Raw genomic sequence first — 20,683 nt, forward strand, 5'->3', positions numbered from 1 at the left:
TGTGTGTGTGTGTGTGTGTATATATATCGGGCTCGATTTCCGGGCAAGTCACTGGGCACCTGAAGCTCCACCCAAGCTATGTGGTCACGTGTATATATGTATGTATACAAACACATACACAAATTTCAGTTGATGTGCCCGTTGATGTAGTGTTTTGAATTTACACAACTACCAAATATCCTGTCTCTCCTGTCAAAACACAACCCAGCATCATACTCTGCAATAAGCCCCGGTTGTTTTTTGTGGGCTTCCTTCCTCCTGATGGACTTTCGATTAGGAGGACTCCGATTAATGATCTCATTACTTCAATAGCGTCAAGCGTACCTCTCTCATTCTTAAACCCAAACTGATCATCCCCGAAGTAATCATTTGCCCTGCTCTCTATCCGTTTGCTGATGATCCTGAAGGGAACTTATGCTGCGTGGGAAATGAAATTTTTTTCTGTAGTCCGCACATGATGTAGCCTTAACCTATTTTTAAATGGGAACTCCATATAGACTCTTCCTCCCACATTTTCATAAACCTTTTAGTAGTTCCGCAGGAATGTTGTCTACCCCTACGGCCTTATTCAATTTCATTTCCCCTAAAGCACTCTCTATCTCATTGTGGAGTATGCCAGGACCTAGGCTCTCTTTATCTATGTCATATCCTCTTCCTATGGCCTTCCTATAACCTGGCCGGCCTAAGTTATTTACCATACAGTTCTACTGTATATTCTTTCCATCTTTCTTGGACCTTTTCTGGTCAAACTATTATATTCCTCGACTTATCTCTAACTGTTAGCGCAGATCTTCCCTTCCTACTTCCCGATAGCGTTTTAACCTTACAACATAGCTCAACAATTTCACCCTTCCTCTGCAAACTTTCCATACCCTCACTAGGCATCTTCCACCATGCTTCTTTTGCATTACCCATCTCAAATTATTATTTAACTCTCTGTACTTCCTTTTGGCTAGTCCTACATTTACATTCTTCCATTTTCTCTTCTCATCTATCTTTGTAATCATTTCATCTGTGAACCATGGTTTTCTTGTCATTTTCCCGTTAACAGTTCCAATGGTTTCTTTTGCGGCTCTCAATATCCCTTTTTTGATATATTCCAATTTTTCCTGGATAGTATTTAGTTCTTTTCCCTCGTTCGTGATTTTCTATATAGCATGCTAATACTTCATCCTCGTTAATCCAGTTAAAACTTCAACATTCCACTTCCTAAATCGCTACCCCTGCCATTTTCTTTTGAAACAGATGCTACATTTTATAACTCCTACATTGTGATCAGATTCCACACCTGCTCTCAATTCACATTGCTAATCGATCAAGCCGTTCCTAAATCTGTGCTTAACCAAAATATAATCTCCCTGATACCTTCCTGAGCCACCAGGCACTTTCAATGCATATATACGCATTTTATAGTGTCCAAACCAAGTTTTGGTGATGATTAAAACCTGTTCCCATCAAAACTTGATTGTTTTTCCCCCACAGTCATTCTTCGTACTTAAAATGTAGTTCCATTCTTCAGCATCATCCCTTCCTTTGCCCACCATTCCATTCTAAACCCCCATCACAATCAAATATTTCCCTGCAGGAACACACGCGATAATTCCTCTAATTAATCGTATATCCTATCAACTTTTTTCTTCCTATGATTGTTTAGTGGCATGTTTATCTGAACATTTCATTGCCTATATATATATATATATATATATATATATATATATATATATATATATATATATATATGTGTGTGTGTGTGTACATATAAGCCATGAACACAGTAATCAACCCGAAGGTCGGTTTGGTAGGTTATGGTAGAGGTCACCTAGTACTAATCCCGACGGCGTGTGAAATTCACACATCAGGTTAGAGAGGCCAGTTCCTTTCCCTGTCTCGGTATGGCTCCCCAGGAAGACCGGGGGGTACCCGAAAAATCACATATATATATATACATTTATATATATATATATATATATATATATATATATATATATATATATATATATATATATATATATATATATAGAAGCATTCACGAGCATGAAGCATGTCGTGAATGCTTCTATATCATCGATTCTATACCATATATATATATATATATATATATACTATATATGTATATATTATAGAATCGATGATATAGAAGCATTCACGACACTTAGATTGCGGATTGTTTGAGCTTTCGGCCTTCTCTGAAGCCTTAAAGAATGACTCTATATGTATTTATATGTGTGCATATATATATATATATATATATATATATATATAATGTGATATTAGTTGACACAGGAAAGATCCAAGAGAGATTGAAGGAATATATAGAAGAACTTCATGCTAAAGAACTTTGACCCACGAAGCTAGGCATAGAAGAGGAACATGACGTAGAGGATGATAGCTTAGGTCCAGGCATACTCGACGATGAGAGAGAAAGAGTATTTAGGGAGATGAAACTAAATAAGGCTGTGGGGGTGGGTAGCATACCTTCAAAACTACTGAAATGTTTAGCAAAATGTGGGAGGAAGAGGCTATACGGGCTGATTCGTATTATCTATGAGGAAGGAATCTGGCCGAAAGACTTGGTGAGATCAGTTTGAGTTCTTATTCCGAAAAAGGTAAAGCCTACATCATGTGAGGACTAAGGGACTATAAGTTTGATGTCCCACACAGCTAAAGTTGTTCTCAGGATAATAAACAAAAGGATAGAGAGTTGGGCAAATGATTTCTTAGGGGATGAACAGTTTGGGTTTAGGAAGGGGAGAGGTACGCGTGATGCCATTGCAGCAATGAGATTATTAATCAAGAGGAATATAAAACACAACCAGGAGGTATTTGCCTGTTTCGTAGATTTCGAAAAAGCGTTTGATGGAGTAAATTGGGAAGAACTAATGAGTATATTGCAGAAAATAGGAATTGATTGGAGGGAAAGGAGGCTAATCCGCAACCTGTACATGTCTCAGACTGCTCAGGTGCGTGTGGAGAACGGGGAGTCTGGATGGGCAGTGTTAGGAAGGGGTGTAAGGCAGGGTTGTCCCTTTTCACCGTTGCTGTTCAACCTGTATGCAGAGAAAATGATTAAAGAGGCATGGGAAGAACTGGAGGTAGGAATGAAGGTGGGCGGGGAATTCGTGATATCAGTTATGTTTGCTGATGACCAAGCTTTAGTTTGTCATTCAGCCAAGGGGCTGCAAGCATTGCTTAGTGAATTGGAAATACAGTGCTACAGGTATGGAATGAGAATCAATATTAATAAAACATAGGTTATGCGATTTTCTAGAAAGAAGAAGGCTGAGCTAAAAATTAAATAGGAGGGCAAAAACAGGTAGAACAGTTTACGTATCTCGAAAGTGTTTTGGATCAACACGGTCAAAGTAATAGGGACGTCAGGACAAGAATTGCGCTAAGAAAAGAGGCTTTCACAAGGAGGAGGGAGTTAATGAGAGGGACGTATAGTAAGGACGTTAAGAAAAGACTCTAGTAAAAACCTTTATATGGTGAGTACGGCGCTGAAACGTGGTCATTGAAGCAGGAGGATGGACATAGATTGGAGGCTTTTGAAATGTGGGTTTGGAGAAGTACGGAAAAGGTGAAATGGACAGAGAAGAAAACAAATGAGGAAGTACTTGGTATGGTGGGTAAAGAGAGGGGTTTGCTGGGAGAAATCCTATGGAGGCAGGAAAAGTGGATGAGGGGGGTATTGACCGGGAGTGGGATGTTGAAAACTGTAATAGAGTGGAGAATGTTAGGCAAACGAGGAAAGGGAAGGAACAGGATAGTGATGTTGGACGGGATGAAGGGAAGAGGAAAGTACTTAGAGATGAAGTAGAGTAGGATGATGGATTTTGTGTTTTGTTAGGAGTCACAAAATATTTATTTAGTTGCTGTGTCCATCCAAAACCCTACCTTAACCGGTAGATTACCTTAAAATAATATATAATATATATACATCCATTTCACAAAATTATGAAACCGGCATCACAGGCTGACCAATTGTTTCTTCTCAAATCTCCACAATAAAGGGAATCTTCTCTTGCGTTGACCACTACCTCCATCCATTGATCCACCCTCTTATTACCCAATGCCAAAGCCATACCATTTCCTCAGTTCTCTCCACCGAATCTCTCTCGTTCTAGACACCCAAATCATCATGGCCATACACATGGGACCCCTCAAAACTCACTTCCTCACTCTTAGGGCCTCTCACCTCTCTTCCTTCTATCCATTGAAATGCCTAAAAAAACACATGCTATTTAAATCTTTTTTCTTCTGAATCTCTTTCACCTTATAGTAACTCACAATTTCATCTCCTTTCTTTATAAAAATTCTCCGCAGTTCAAAGGCTGTACAATGGGAAGAAGCTTGAACCCTTCATTTGAAAACCACCACCTTAACCTCCTTGAGAAAAATTTCCTTCCCTTATGTGCCACTCTTCGGGGTAAAATAAATTCCTTCTCTGGCAATATGGCACACAGTTCCTTGAAATATTATGGTCCTCCTTCAACAATTTCTCTTCTCCTTCACCTCCACTGCCAGTTCCTCAGAAACCACTTTATGAAACGTTGACACATACGTAGCTTTCAGCAATCAAGCATTCCACAGCTCTATCCACATAAAATCTATCCGCGAACAACAGTAATTCCAGTACACCAGCAGTCACCCATCGTACACTCAAGACTCGATTTAATATCCCTCCAAGGTCACTGACTCAAATAAACCCGACTCCCTTGATGAGTTTCCTCCATATTACACGGTTCTCTTTTTAACCGCGAACACTCAAGAGTTCCTCTCAAATAAAACGATCCACTTAAATTTCCTCGAGCTTAAGCTTTGCAAAAATAATTTCCCACCCACCCTCAATATCTAGACAACCCACTCCGCAGGAATACATTCCCTCAAGTATGTTCTCATTGGCATTCGCTCTATCCTTAACTATCCCAAACCAATAGTTAACCTTTTTCTTAAATGTTCTTACGCCATTTTTACAAGGCCCATAACGCAGAAAAGAGTATCAGTATTTAGGGGAGGCGACCGACAGCTGAAGTCCTTTGCGCCATTAGGGATGGACAGGCAAGGATGAAGGCTTGAGAGAAACCCGGCGTAAGTATGACCCTACTCTTAACGAAAGGCGCCAAGGGGTCCGCAGCTTAACGTCCCATCCAACGGACGGCGTATTCACTCAAAAGTGCTCTCCACAAAGCAGCTCAAGAAGGGATCGAGATACCTCTGAAAAATATCCATCACCTCCAGGATTAGAACCCAGGCCCTCTCAGTGGGAAGCCAGTACGACAGCTACCGCACCATCTCGATCCCTACGCAGAAAAGAGGGGCAGAAGTTGGAGTGAGGGACGATGCGTTACCTTCCATCCTCGATGGCATAGATGACCTCGGTCGCCTCCCGTAGCAACAGCAACAACTATTAACCACAGAAAGGAAACAATCGGGGAGACCCAATTTCATCTAGATTAGGCAACCCGCAAATTCAGACACGTTGTGCGGGTTGCTTGTTACTTGAGAAAATAGGATAGGATTAGTCCACAAGGACCGCCACAACAATGTCACGAACTTCGTTTGGCATTCGCTAAATGAGGTGGAAAAGTGTATTTCAAGTCCATAATATCCCATCCAATGCTTGCGTGGGCCCACACACGGATAACGGTGTTCATACCTTGAAATCATGACTACTCACTAATTGCAAAGCAGTGCGGGCATTTATCAGTGTGCTACATTTTTCCCTTCTGGATAGTTCAGTATGTATCGTAGACAAACACAAAAGCTAACTGTTCCTAAAATTGGAAAAAGTTCCGCGGAAATGATTTACGATTGGCATTTATGAATTGATCAATTTCGACCAATTGTGAAATTTTCTTTGGGAATTGAGTGTTCACTTATTGAATCATTGATGATTTCAGTCTTGAATTACATTTTCATCCGGAAAATTGCTAATTTTATAGGGCGCAAAATGTTTTTTCGGTAGAACGATAGCACAAACCGTCTGGTTGTAATAGTATTAAGATTTTTAAGTATAAAATAGCAACGAGATGTTGAAATGTGTCCATTGAGAGCTCATATTGCAACGAAACATCGTCAGAAGACAGAGAACAAGATTTGTGGACCAAGTTTCCTGGAGAGGTGCAAATCACCGCCGGCGGTGTCATGGGACACCGCCGGATATTATGGTTCCTCTCGACACTAGAATCACACGGAACAGGGAGTCTCCTGAAATGGGACCGCAACCAATCACACACAAACACACACGCACTCAGACACGCACAGAAAGAGAATAAGTATAAAATGCTCTCACCATCCGCCGGAACGCGTCAGCGTGAATCCGAAGCGTGAGTCCCGGTCGACGCTGACCCGGATGCCGATGATCCCGAGGCCCTGTGGCGTCACCACGCGCCCTCGGATGACGGACACCCTCCTGCGGAGTGTGGAGGGAGGAGGAGGGGGGAGGGGCCGGTCGACGGGAGGGGTTCACGAGAGAAAGCGAGGCGAGTCGCGGCGAATCCAGGGAAAGGAATAAACCCGCTGTTAGTCGACTCTCGAAATGGAGGGCCGGAAAGTTTTGATTTGTTAAAAGTATGAGAGAGAGAAAACTTTGTGAGAGCTCCCATCCTGCCCTCTCTACAGAAATAACTCGCACACGCCCGGATGGGGAGAAAGCGAGGCATGACAACAAAGACAAATATTATTAATGTGAAAAAAAACACAACAATAACATGACAAACACCAAGATGCGAGGGAAAGGGAAGGGGATAAAAAACGCATCGCCGTCGCCGGAGACCTTCCCGCTGGCGATCGCCGTGGATCGGAGGGGCGAGACGGAAAGGGATCTCGCAGCCCTACGGTGGCCAGGGGGGGAAGTGTCCAGGGGCGGCGTGACAAATTGAGAGATGAAAAAAAACGGCCGAGGCAAGATGGAGGCGTGACTCTCGATGGAGTGCTCCTCTTGAAGCAGCGACGGGAAACGTGACACGACGAGAGGAACTCAAGGGGGCGCAATCGGTCGCGCCCCCTCGTCCCTCCCCCTTCCCTTCTGTGAATCCACTGCTGAGCCGGCGGATTCCTCGGTCCAATAAGGATGTCAACTCTTTCACATTCGGCCGCGCTGAGCTGCCGGAATTTGAGTGCGTACAATCTTGCAATTTCACAGATTTCCGGTTAGATTACTTCCTCTCTTCGACATGGGAACCTACGTGGTCGAATCGATAGTTCCTCGAATTGTCCTCGACAATTGCAATACTACTAAAAGTATTCACAGAGGAATCACGGAGCAATTAACTCATTTCCCCTCGACGCAATTCAACGTTCGCTCACATTACGGGCTGACGCAGATATCGTGAGTTTTGAGGGACACTCTTTTATTACAAGGAAGCTTTAGATCATCACATTATCTTTAATACTTTTATTTCGATGAAATATATCGTATCTTTGTCTTCTATGCTACTCCATTTTATTTCTGTTTCCTTTGCATGGGAAACATGCACGGTCCCAGGAGGCTCACGAAAGTAAACGATGCTAGGCATACATTTCCGTTTTTCCAATAAAAAGGTTACTTTCATGAAAGATAATCCAATATAAGGCATAGCAATACATTAAGTAGTTCACTCTTTCCTTGGTTTTGCATTTATGATTTCTTAATATTCTCTCATGAATTCCTGGAATCTCCCCACACGTGATGCTGACATTTCTCATCGGGTCCATCTACTCGAACATGCCATGTTATTGGTACCCCAAATCCGTGCAGTTAAAAGATTTTTTTACTGTATCGTGCAGAATAGTACAATTGGAATTGGATCAATAATTACACAACTGAAAACTGAAAATAACAACAAAAAACTCATTTTTCTAATATAACTTTAGTTTCGTCAAATGTCATTTTATGAGAAGTTAACTCGATTAAAATCGAGTAGTTTTCGGAAGTCGCGCAAGATTTGTTAACTTTACGTTTCAGATGGATGTCAAAACCCTTCCCAGTTCATTTTAACTTTGCCTTTGCTATTGTAAATTTGTTTGTGCTAATAATGAGGATTCGAGAATCGACCGCACACACAGTGAACGTCCGCCAATAGTGACGGGGGGCCCACGGGGCGCCGCAGACGACGGAACCTCTCCGAAACTTCCTAATGGCGCCTTTTCGTCGAAGGGAAACATTCCCTGGTGACGGCAGCGGGCAACTACTCCTCATAAACTTCGGTTATTCGGTAAACACGCCTCGCTTGACCCGGACTCCATTCCTCGGCACTCGTATCTTCGGTTTTTGCGCCCGAGAGGCGAATCACCCCCTCCCTCCCTCCTCTTCTTCTTTTGCCGACTCCACCACCTTCGCCAATCCCTCCTCCTCTCCCCCACCCCCAACCCGCCAACCTCCAGAGAGAGAGAGGGAGAGAGCCGCCCCCGGCGAGGGGAGGGGAGGGATCGATTCCACGAAAGCGCACGCGTCCTCCTCGCTCGGGCACGGGGGGGGGGAATAAAAGAAATTAAGGAAGACACAACAAGCGCACAACCACATAAGCTGCTTTTTTCGACACAAAAAGTAACCAATCAAAATAAAGGACAGTTATCCAAAAAAAAGAGAGAGAGAGAAGGAAATTTTCAGACATAGAAAGAAGGAATGAGAAAGAGAGACAAGTTTGCATTATATAATACCCAAATACCCATATATCCATATATATATATATACACACACACACATATATATACACATATATGCATATATGTATGCGGAGAGACTTGTGGAAAGGCACTGATGGGAGGTCAAACTAGAATTTAATATTTATATATTTAGAGACTTAAAATGTGCCAACGACAACAAGTAGATTGAAAAAACCAAAGGCATGCTTTGTAAATGTATACTGCAGGCATCCAGACACTAATGAAAAAAGAAATGTAAAAGTAAAAACGAAGTGCCACGAAAAGTGCAATAGCTGAAACATTCACTTATTAGTTATTTTGGGAGAAATGTTTGAAACCATTTTTCGTGTGAAAATAAAAAAAGGCTGGTTTTCTTTTTGAACTTCACATCGAATATTAACAATATCGCCAAGTTTGTTTCCGCAATAAAATAATTTAACTTTTTTCCCTTTAAATGGGTTAGTAATCATTATTACTTCATCATCATTACTTTTAAATACGTGTTTGCTCCGGATTTTCAGCGGAAGTTAATCGCTTTCTCTGGCGAGAATGGTCAATAGTTTTTCAGCTAAAAATTCTGAATGTAATAAATGAAGTAATTAAAAGCAGAAAATTAATGTGATTAAGTAATCGCAACTTTCTTTCTAAAAACGGATGCGAACGAAGTGGAATCAATGGAAAAATATCCAGCAACCATTACTACACTCTTTATTTACCAGTAAAATTGACAGAGCAACTATGGTGAAGAAATTATTATTTATCGAAAGGGTAGCTTATATTTATTTCTTTAGGACAAGCGAGAAATTTATGCACCAACGGAATCCGGATAATCACGCTTTGGGATATCACGCATTCCACCCGAAGTTAATAGTGGAAATTCCAATAGCGCCGACGCTACTGATGCAGTCTGATATAGATGATGAGAGACAGATTGGAATGACACACATATATATGTATATATATATATATACATAATGGGACTAAAAAATATATATACACATATACATATATATTTATATACTTAGGGATCAGAAAGAGGATGAGTGGTGGAGGCGTGAGGACGTGGGGTCGGGAGTTGAAGGGTGTAGGGGGAGTGGATGGGGGAAGGGCGGGGTAGTAATAAGGGTTGACACAACATGAGACGCGGACAGTGGTCAAGGGATAGGGATGATAATAAATGTTCTCCAAAGTGCACCGAACATAATATGTTAACGTCACAACAATTACTTAAAAGGGGATTCCATACATTAGTGAAAACACGAACAGAAGGGCAGAGAGAGGGACACAGTATTAGTTCGATTCATTTACGTTTCGTCCCGTTGGGATCACAAAAAGTTATGGATACTGACGTAAAAATATCGCGAGGTTTTCTTTTTCCTCGGTGTGTTAATGTGTGCATGTAGATGAGAGAAATTAGAAATGACGAACGGGGAACAAGGCTCGACTGATCAACCACCCGGAAGGGGTGACAATTAGAAGGAGGGAACACTGACTGACATGCAAGACGGCACAGTTGACCGTTCAAACTTGCTATTAAATCAAATATGTGGAGGGAGACGGCATTTCCCCAACGTCCAACTACGCTGGGAGCTACAAGATTTTCAAATTTTAAATTAAATAGATGTACACTGCCACGTATCAGTGAAGTTCATCACCACGAAAACAACGAAAAGAAAAGAAAACATTGAATAAGGTAGAACGAAACAGGAACTAATACTGTGTGAAGCTTTACTTGGATTTTTAAAAATTTCATTTTTGGAATAAATTTTCATTGCAATTTTGGGTTACCATAAGAAGTAAACTTGAAACTTACCGCGGTGTAAATGAGTTCCAGAATTGACTAGAGTGGTACAAGAAGAAGTCAGGGGTAAGCGGAAGATTCAGTCACACACGGGGGACGCCACACCATAAAAAAAGATCACAAACACAAGTTTCCTTTCTTTAGAAGGAGTGCACAAAAAGCTAGTCAAAAATCAACTTTTTTTAAAGGATCAGCCAGCACTCTAATAGCATTTTTTAAACGTTAATTGACATGGGTTACAGAGAAACACACACTTACTAAGACATTACAAAAATTGTGTTAGTTTCAACATGAAATACTTGCTTCTTTTATTGAATGAAATTTTTATGGCATTATAAGCTTCAGAGCAAGTAAAGATTAGAGAGGCTTTAATGCTTCAATACTCAAAGAGACTGGTGTGGAGTCAATTGGTTAGCTAATACAAGCGTTTTATTTCTCAATCCAGTGACTCAAATTCAGTTTGCTTCCGTCATCATATTCAACGTTTGAATTTAATTACGCGCAATAAAAACTCATCTAAAATTCCCCATCAAACATCAGCAATGATTGAGAGCCAAATTTAAAATTTATTGAGAAGAAGCATTGAAGAAAGGAGATTAGAATTATTTCTAATTCAATGGAATTCAGATTTACTCCATCAAGTCCGTTACCAGAAAACTCTCCCTCGGCCCTTGACTTGGGACTCGAGAGGGCACTTCCCACGTCTCCAACCCCGCGGGCGAACCCATGGCCCTCTCTACAATCCATTATATAGCAAGGCATTTTATCCTCGTTGACGCGATCGTTATTGCTGACAGAAAACTCAGCTCTAGATTGGGCACACACATCCCAGCGAGAGAGAGAGCGCGCTATAAATGCATGGCGCCATAGACTTAGTGAATGAACGGGGGAGGGCAGGCAGATGTGGCACGCGGGGCTCTCAATCGTTCTACAAGACATGAAAAGGTCAGAGGGGGATCCAACGGTTGCCAGAGCCACGGCAAGAGGGATGGCGGGGCTTCGCGGAGATAAAACCCCCAAAGGTCAGCATTGAAGGGGGACAGCCTGTCACTCAATCAAAACTTGAAAAAAGCTCATCGGAAAAAAAGACAGCAAGTGTTGAATTTGGTGACTGGAACGTAACAGACACAAAGACGAACAGACACACAGACGACCACATAAAAAGACATAAAAACACAGACACGGATTTGTGGAGATTTCTTTCTAATCAAACGTATATCTGGGGATGGAGAGAGAGATATATTTATATATATTTATATATAAATAGAGAGAGAGAGAGGAGATAGTGTAGTAGAAAGAGAGAGAGAGAGAGGGTTCGGGGATACAAAGAAGGGGTACACAGAGGTGAAGAGGGCCCTTGAGAATGGGGTTGAGGCACTGGGGTGTTGAGGTCAAACACTAGACAAAGACAAAAGGGTTTGTGGGGAGGGATGCAAGGGAGGGGAGGTGGTGGATAGGGGGGGGGGTTGAGGGGGAGGGGGCGTGAAGAGAGACGCGATGCTGAGACTTGCGGGAAGCGAGTGTTTGGGGGGGGGGGCAGCGAGCGTGAGAGGTTTTGAGGGGAGGGCGGGAAACAAACAGCGGGATACAATTTTCATTTGCTTTTCTTTTTCAACGCCGAAATAGCCTTCGAGCCATTCCAGCCTATTGGTGAGTAAAGCATTGAAAAGATAATGGTATTCGATTCCGTCAGAGGATGATTGGCTCAAAGAGAGTAGGCAAATGAGAACGAGAAAAGGACGGGGCTTCCTTCAATTCCTTCGCATTGTTCCTGGCGATTAAGAAGCGTGAATAACACAAAGACTCCTCGACAATTCTTCTGACCGTCCACATATTTCATAGCACCCACATTGGGAGAGTTGGCGGCGGTATCTGGACTTCGTGTATTACCCTAGCAGTGGGCACTCAGCAGGTTAGTCGCGAGCGCCGCGTCACGGCGCCGATAAAAATAGCAAGGTTATGCAGAATTCGCAGCTGCGGAACAGGAAAACATTAGGACTGTCGACGACAGAGCCACCTAATGCGGCCCACGAGAATTAATGTACATAAGAAAGATAATCATAATAATGTTAATGAAAGATGCCCAATGGCAGCATGAGACAGAAGCCAATGGGAGAAGCAGAACGCAAAGGAAGAGAGAGAGAGAGAAAATATATAAACAATAAAGCTGTAGTAAGCGAAAAATCACATTTTGATGAATCGTTCTAAATGAGGACCCCAAGCGGCGGCTGAGAGTGAGAGATAACAATTTGTAAAATATCTTTAACATTAATAAATTTTCGTGAGGGGAGCAATTTATGGTGCCGTTGTACTATACTGCACAGCTTCTATTATTTAATAAAATGATTGAATGAAAAATGTGAATGAAAACGCCACGTGAAAGTGGCGCCATACTTTCGTAAAATAAAAACCATGTTTCGTCAACTGAGGGCAGAATATCCGGGACAAGAAGGAAAGGAGGCGAACCCCTTGCTCTGCAGGACACGCTGCGGTGGATTGCCCAAAAACGGGCCTTTCTAAAGGTTTTTCCTCGCAAAGGATTGTGGTCTACTAAAACCACTGTATTTAATTTCACTATTTTTGAATTAGCGGGAGGCTGAAATGTACCACAACTGTTAACGGGAGTGAGGAAATTAGCATGGTCACGAGTCTCTATTTTGCTCTAATGACGGGAACGTGAAAATTTAGGGGAAAAGAAATTGCATTCCCAAGAATATTTAAAATTTCCAGGCAGTCCTCAAAAGGTGAATAATTACACCTATCAGCTCCGGGGACTGGGCACTGACAATGAAATCAAATACCACAAAATATATTGGCCGTAAACGCAATATATTTATTCTCTAAAATATCCAACCCCTAGGACTGAAAAAGAAACGAAGAGAGAAGGCAAGTAAAATGAAAGACGAGGAGAGTGATTAAAAACAATAAAAAAATTAGATAGCTCAGAAGTAATTAGAAAAAGAATTTTCGAAAACCTTTTAACAAAAACGAGCATCGGACTCCAATGTTCTCAACAGAAAAGGGAAAAAAAGGGTTTCGACATTATACATTGATTTATGCGTCCAGATCTTTATTAAAATATTTGACTGATATTATTCGATAAATTCCTGGCATTGACATGTTCTCTCGCGCCGGACAAATGCTTAGGGTGGTCAAAAGTTGAAGTGGGGAGTGGGTGGCAGCGGAGGAGACGCGCGACTTAAAACGGAGAAAACCGAGAGAGGAAGAAAGAAAGAGAGCGAGAGAGAGAGAGAGAGAGCGAGAGAAAGGGGAGGATTTTCCGGAGGGGGGTGGGAGAGCCATTGGGAAGTTGAATCCTTCCCAAGAGGAGAGGAGAGACTCGAGAAAGAGATGAGGTGGGCGGGATGGAAAAAGGGCGAGGGGTTTCCGAGGTGTGTGCGTGAAATGTTGAGGGTTTAAGGGAGGGAGGGGTCTTCCCTTGCGAGGGTTACTGGGCTTGGATCGAGGGGCGGGTGAGGGTTTGAAAATTGTTTCATATTTTTCCAATTGGGAGGCGTAGGATGGGTTTGTGGGGTATATATATTTATTGAGAGCGTCATTTAGAGATCAGAGGAGAGACCAGCAAATCATGATCCGTCAATTGTCGATGTTGATCTTGTCTCCATATGAGATTGGAAAAGGTGGGTCATGTGGACAATAATTGGTAGTATTATATAGTAATATAACCATATGTTATAATAGTCACGCTAAATCATCACCATCAGATATTTGATAGAGTTATCATTCTTAGCATTATCATAATTATGTCATTAATTTTTCTCTCAGTCTCTAGCTGCCGGATTGGTCCCACTCACCTCTCGCTGTACTCGTCCATGTGAGCGTAAGACTGCACCGAGTTTTCCTCGATGAGGAACTTGACCCTCTGGTAGAAGGAGGCGGTGACGGGCGGCGGCTGTTTGCGGAGGAGCACCTCCACGGGGTCATTCGACGCCAGGCACATGATGTGCTCGGAGCAAGACGTGTGCAGAGAGCAGCACTCGCTGTCCGAGCAGTCCACCATGCCGTCTGCGGAGGGGGGGATGGTTTTGAGGGGGTGGGGAGAGGGGAATGCAACGACAACACGAGAGTGAGTTCGGGAGGCATCTCTCGCGTGCCCTTCAAAGTGCGCAGCTCGTTTCTATGAGCGACGACGGCGAAACTGCTGTCGCGACTCGGGATTGAACCGAGCACTGTCCCACGGTTTCCCGCGTATCAAACACGCGGCACCCCGGAGGGTGAGATAAAAGAAGCCGATGAAAGAGCGGCAGCCGTGCAGGACGGCAATACCGTCGGCGCTGCGAGCGCTCCTTGGGACTCGAGATTTTTCCTTCCTCTCATGCCTTACATGACTTCGAGATTTCTCTCTCGTGAGAATAAATGGCGGCGAAAATATTTGACAGTTCCCTCCCCAGATCTTCAATTCATCTCGCATCACATAGACCCTCTGCCCCCTCTAAAAAGTACTAAGCGCCGAATTGAGTCCTGAGGGATACTTGGTTGAAGGGGCTGTAATTTTCGGGTAGCTTTTATGCGATTTTTGAAATCATTACTCCCGTTCTGATTTTAACTTCAACCGTCCACTATTGCAATTGCAAAATATGGTCGCGATACATGGTCTTCATCGAGTCCCTCGGAGGTAAAGGCAATATCTTGCCAATACGCATAATTTTATAAACCAATATTCAATCAGGTGCTCTCACGGCGCATCTGCCCCGTGAAGTTGCCTCGGGTCTTCAACAGGGTCAGGATCACAGGGTGACTCATCGGACCTGAGAACGATGCTCGAGTCGAGTGTCGAAACGTCGGCCAACATGTAACGTCTGAGCCGGTGGAAGACCCGAGACAACTTCATGACATATTTAATCTCTACTCTATCTAACACCAGATCAATATTTTAAATTTAAAAAACTCTTACCAGAATTACTCACTCTATAATGCATTATTTCATTATTTGCTTTAAAATCCAGTCTTTATTGCGCGATAGGAAGGGCAGATCAAATTTCGGACTATTCCAGGATATCATTATTTGCAAGGCCTTCATCTCTACCACCTTGACACTACGCTTTGGTGGCATGCATCCATCAAAATTACTTCCACCATGCAAGTAATGTTTGCTAAGATTTTGAGGATATTTTACCGGCTACAATGAGATAACGTACTATTATCATAACAATACAATTGCCAAAGAAAGATTTATTTTATTTAAAACTGCGCGAGAGAAATATTTTTCTGATATTAATCTGTACAATAAATAAGGAAAGTTGTTCAAAAGATTAGTTCATAAGGAGTATCACTTAAGGTATGAAGCCCTTAGTGTACAAACGGTGGTATTTATCGCTCAAGATCAAAAGAAAATGACTGAAAATTCACTCAGCTCGAATTCCCGAACTTTCTAGATAAAGGCGCCAGGAACCAAGAATAATTATGCCATTACCTTGAAATAAAGATTAACGGTTGATGCCAGCGGGTATCATCGGTACCCTTATTTAATACACCAAGCAGTAGCAATGTAGCAAAGATGAAAGGTAATATATTGATGAGTACATATATCTAACCAAAAAAGAAAGCTAATCAAGATTATCATGGTGTTTCTGGATAAAATCAATGCATTGTAAAAACTGATTGTTGGACAGCCCAGTGATAATAAAGCAAAATATGAAAACATGCATATCGTATTTATAAATTACTGTTCCCGGAATAGTTCATCAAAATGAACTTTGCACTCTCTGAATGGGGGGTAGTTAAGACATCCACAAGTTATAATCACCAGATCGTATCTTAAATTTCGTTTTGTGAAAACTTCACTCATTTCGAAGTGTCGTGAATTAGCAGTGAAGTTGAAATCAAATCAAGCAGGTGTTGTTTGAGTCACCAGGAAATAAGGAAATATCGGAAGGACTAGGGAAATGAAGCGGCTTTCGGATGCCTTCTGCTCTTTGAGCGGCCAAGTACGAGGGAGGCTCTTCGCCATTGAGGAAAGGGGGAGGAGGGTGGGAAGAGTGAGTAATGAATGAGAGGGTAATGAATGAGAGGCGGCGTACTCACCTCCGTCGTTGTCTATTTCGTCCGCGCACTCCATCTCGAGGCGAATGCTGCAATCTGCTCCCGCCCATCCCTCGGCGCATGCGCACTTGTACTCGCCGTCCTCGACCGCGCAGCTCCCGTGACGGCTGCACCCGTCCTTACAGCCAGCTGTGGAAGGTAGGGCAATGATTGGGTCACGAAGTTTCACACACGACCACGACCTCTTCGGAAAGCTCCCCGAGAGGGAGGACACGGAGCCAAGGGCTCTAAGATGAGGGCTCAAATAGATAGTGCGACTTGGGCTCCTTGCGGAAAAGAAAGGAAGTCTTGGAAGCGTGTCCTAGACGAGAGGAGACTGCGGGGGGGGGGGGGGTGGGATTGGAAATCCCTCCGAGGTCTTCACTGATCACGAATGAAATAATATTTATAAATTTTAAAGAGCTGGATGCACAGGGATAAACATAAGAAAACCATCACTGATTAAGGTGTGCGATTCTTTTTTTAGTGATTTCAATAGATTAAATTCAATAATAAGAACCATCACAGTCCATAACTTTGCTTAAAATTGGTATTTAATAATGAATGATCGTAACACGTTAACGAATTGAACCAAGATTAAATAATTTTGACGTAATGACTTCTGTATTATGGCGTGGTGAAAATGATATTTGACCCGAAAGAAATAATGGACTGAATATTTATGACTTCTCCCTCATGATGAACCGATTAGAAACTTTTCGTACAAGGGATATCTGTCCAGTTTGTCGAGACTCAATGTCCCTGTTGTGAACAGGCGTGGCCGGCAATAATAAAACCCTTATTATGAGTTAGTCTGCTGTGTGGTTGTTTGGTGATTTCTCTTTCTTTGCTGTGAATGAGAATAGCAGAGCACGTTGGGCATCGGATGGCCCTGCCCCCCGAGAATCCTGCGATCGAACAATGACACGTTGGGTGTATTCCGTTTGATCAAATGGCCGTCATTGAGACATATTACTTTCGTCCTCATTTTGCAGCGGATTCATTTAGATCACTCAAGAGAATGAAATGATATTCAATAGATTTACTTCAACGCTGAATCCCTCGGCAACATTTACAAATGCTGAAGCGCATCACTGCATTTTAGAAGAGTGCCTCCCATCATTATTAAATGATCTTCGTCAAACACTGATTTCAAATGGAAATAAGACAGAATAATAATTTTCTCCGATAAATCATTGAGGAGATCTCAACACTGAACTCATTAAAGCTAAATAATAGCAATTTATAAGTAAGAGTGACTTTAAATGTGTTAATATCCGAACCATATTACAATGATTGTTCATTTGAGCAAAATCTGGAGTGAACAAACGAAGCAATAAATAATATCAGGGATTTTCCACATTTGATTTATTTGGTTCCTGAAATGATCATCCGTGAGCAAGTGGTAATTTGCCACGACTCCACACGTCTTCACGAAAGAAGAAGTTTACTTCGCCGTAGACTTCAGGAGGGCAAATTCCCAGGCTGGAATCTCCACGAGTAAAACAACACGTCCAAATCGCCCATCACAGCCGATTGATTCCACGATTATGAAATCCGGTCATTCATTATTATTATTATTATTATCGGTGTGCTAACAACTTCGGGACAGACACTGCTTAGACCCCCAAAGGAAAGGGCAAGGCTTTAATGGACGAAGAAGCTCACTGCTGCGGAATTTAGGGCACAGCAAGAATGAAAATGAATTAATATTATACCATAAAAGTATGGTATGAATCCCACCCTGCCACCAAGAGTGGCGGCGGAAGGCAAAATGGATCATTTCAAATAAAAACTCCGCTCGCTCAATTCACAAGCGCAGGGGCAAATAATCTAGCGGCACTTGACGCGAAGGGTCAAAAGGACACACCATCCTTCATGGGAGAGACCCAGGGATACAGGGTCTGAGAATGCTTTTATTTTGCAAGCGCACATACCTACTCGTTTGGCACATGCAGGGTGCGTTACAAAAGTAATGCAACTACTTTTGTAATTCATTGAACAGATTCACACAAACACTTAAAATTCTTTAGAGTACTGTCCTTGAGCCTGCAAAAATGTTTTCCAGTGACTCTGCCATGACCTCTGGCATGCGCCTTGGAAGGCGTCTTCGGGGACCTCTCGGAAGGTCTTCGTAGACGAAGACCGGTTCTATGGACGAAGAACGGGTTCCTTTCAGGGCTGCCTTAATCCAAAGGAACAAAAGGAAGTCTGCTGGGGCGGCATCAGGACTATAGGGGGGGGGGGCGTCGTTGGCAGCTATTGTTTGGCCAGGAACTCGCGAACTCGAAGCGCATTATCGTGATGGAGTTACCAGGTGGCGCTGATGTCATTTCTCGTCCTGATGACCCTTTCTCGGAGTATTTCCAGCACATCCTCGTAGTAGGAAGCGTTAACTGTCTGTCCTTGAGGAACAAACTCCTTATCGACCACTCCTTTACTGTCCTCAAAGACAATGAGCATTGTTTTCAGTTTTGATTTGCTCATTCTTGCCTTTTTTGGGGTTGGGGGACTGGTCAGTGTGCCACTCAGAGCAATGGCGTTTTGTTTCTGGGTCGTATTAAAAAACTCAGATTTTATCACCAGTGATGACGTTGTCCAAATAATCAGGTCCATTTTCAATTCGTTGTGAAAGTTCACTTGACATTTCCGTTCGGTTGGTCATTCGTGACACGGTCGGCGCGCAGAGGTTTACAATAACGGACGCAGTGCCGCTTGCACAGCTTGGAGAGCACTGAGACCGGGATTTCGGCAAAGCTTAGCGCTTTCCCTGCATACTCAAAGTAATATGATCCCACTCCCATCAATAGGAGCGGCGCGGGAAATTCAATGGTATTACTTGTGGAACGCACCCTGTATTACCACAGTAGTCGAGTCTCTCCACTCTGAGCCTCGTCAAAAATTAGTATGCAGACGAATGAAGAGCGAATGAGATAGAGCAAATACGTACGAGTTCTTTTGCAGTAAAATGCGAAAGAGGAAACACACACAGCTAGTTTCAGTGGCATTTGTTGAAAGATATAATTAAATTTCGTGTGCAGATTGACAGATTCAGGTGGCACTTAAATCCCCAGCATCAGAGGCAATAACGGGAACATAAATAGCAAATCTGCTACATACTAAGATAATCAAAGCAATTTACGAAGCCAATATCATCACATATGACCCAGCGTTACAGTATTGCAATAACGCGCCTTCCAGCGTCGTACTCCGTCCGAAATACGCACCGACAAAAATGACAATTTCACTGCCCAAGTTTGCACCGTTCACATCACAGCAAGCTTCACAGCAATTGTAAAGTTTGTCACTTTGACTTTTATACAGTGGCTGCCTTACATCTATTATTAAAACTCCTGAATCAAAGGCAGGTGAAAATGGCTGAAACTAGTCTCCAAGTGGCTGGTTCCATTAAAAAATATCTATGAAAACATTTTCTATTTTTTATTTAATATTTACTCAAAAACTTACGAGTTTCTTGAATATTCAAATTCAATCAACTATGCGCCATGCATTTATCACTTGGAGATGAGCATTGTTTTGCCTCGCGGTGCCCAGCGACTGAAACGAGGAGAGGTCATGTAACAAAACAAAACAGAAGTAGACAACAAAAACATATAACAAAACAAGACTACGTATGAGGTATCAATCGTCGAAGAAAAATCCATTTATTAAGGCGGAGAAAACAGACTGGAGACTAACGAATAATAAGGGGAGGGAGACTGCTATCGAGAATTAGTTTTTAAATTTCAGTCGGTGATAGGAGTTTCCTTAATAAATGTCGCGGGTCACATGACAAGAGAGGATCGTGCGCTATCGCCGATACACTGATCCAGAGATGGCAACGAAAGACGAAATACCACCGCTCGGATCGAGCAAAGGGAAGGAAGCGGAGGTGCCTTAGACAGGATTGGCCATCGACTCTTTCCGTGCACACAAGGAACGTGCATTGAGTTGGAAGTTGACCACACTTCAAATGAAGAATAAAAAACGTATTTCATTTTCGCAGGCATCGCAAACTCACACGCAACTCTCAAACAACCTCTCTGGGCAATGGTACCTACTAAGGAAATGTGGTGTAACCTACCTTCTATCGAGTTAACAATAATACCAACAATAATTAATTCGTAGGTTCAGCTACATAAGCTTTTTTATATGGCGATGTATACATTATATTTAAATGATTATATTGTCGTAAAGAGTGATCATATTGTGGTA

General features: G+C 42.5%; 1 protein-coding gene across 1 annotated transcript in view; it reads right to left on the minus strand.

Annotated features, from left to right (window-relative positions):
- The window catches only part of LOC139688561 (teneurin-a-like), a 697,857-nt gene that overhangs the window by 59,192 nt on the left and 617,982 nt on the right, over positions 1 to 20,683 (minus strand). The window contains exons 10-13 of the mRNA XM_071586114.1: positions 16,472 to 16,618; positions 14,242 to 14,452; positions 10,439 to 10,465; positions 6,293 to 6,412 (exon numbers count right to left, since the gene is read on the minus strand). Of these exons, the coding sequence (XP_071442215.1) occupies positions 6,293 to 6,412; positions 10,439 to 10,465; positions 14,242 to 14,452; positions 16,472 to 16,618 (505 nt within the window). The remainder of the gene's footprint in view (positions 1 to 6,292; positions 6,413 to 10,438; positions 10,466 to 14,241; positions 14,453 to 16,471; positions 16,619 to 20,683) is intronic.

The sequence above is a fragment of the Hetaerina americana genome, unplaced genomic scaffold (genome assembly GCF_022747635.1).
Source record: "Hetaerina americana unplaced genomic scaffold, ioHetAmer1.1.p SCAF_20, whole genome shotgun sequence".
Classification (NCBI taxonomy): domain Eukaryota; kingdom Metazoa; phylum Arthropoda; class Insecta; order Odonata; family Calopterygidae; genus Hetaerina; species Hetaerina americana.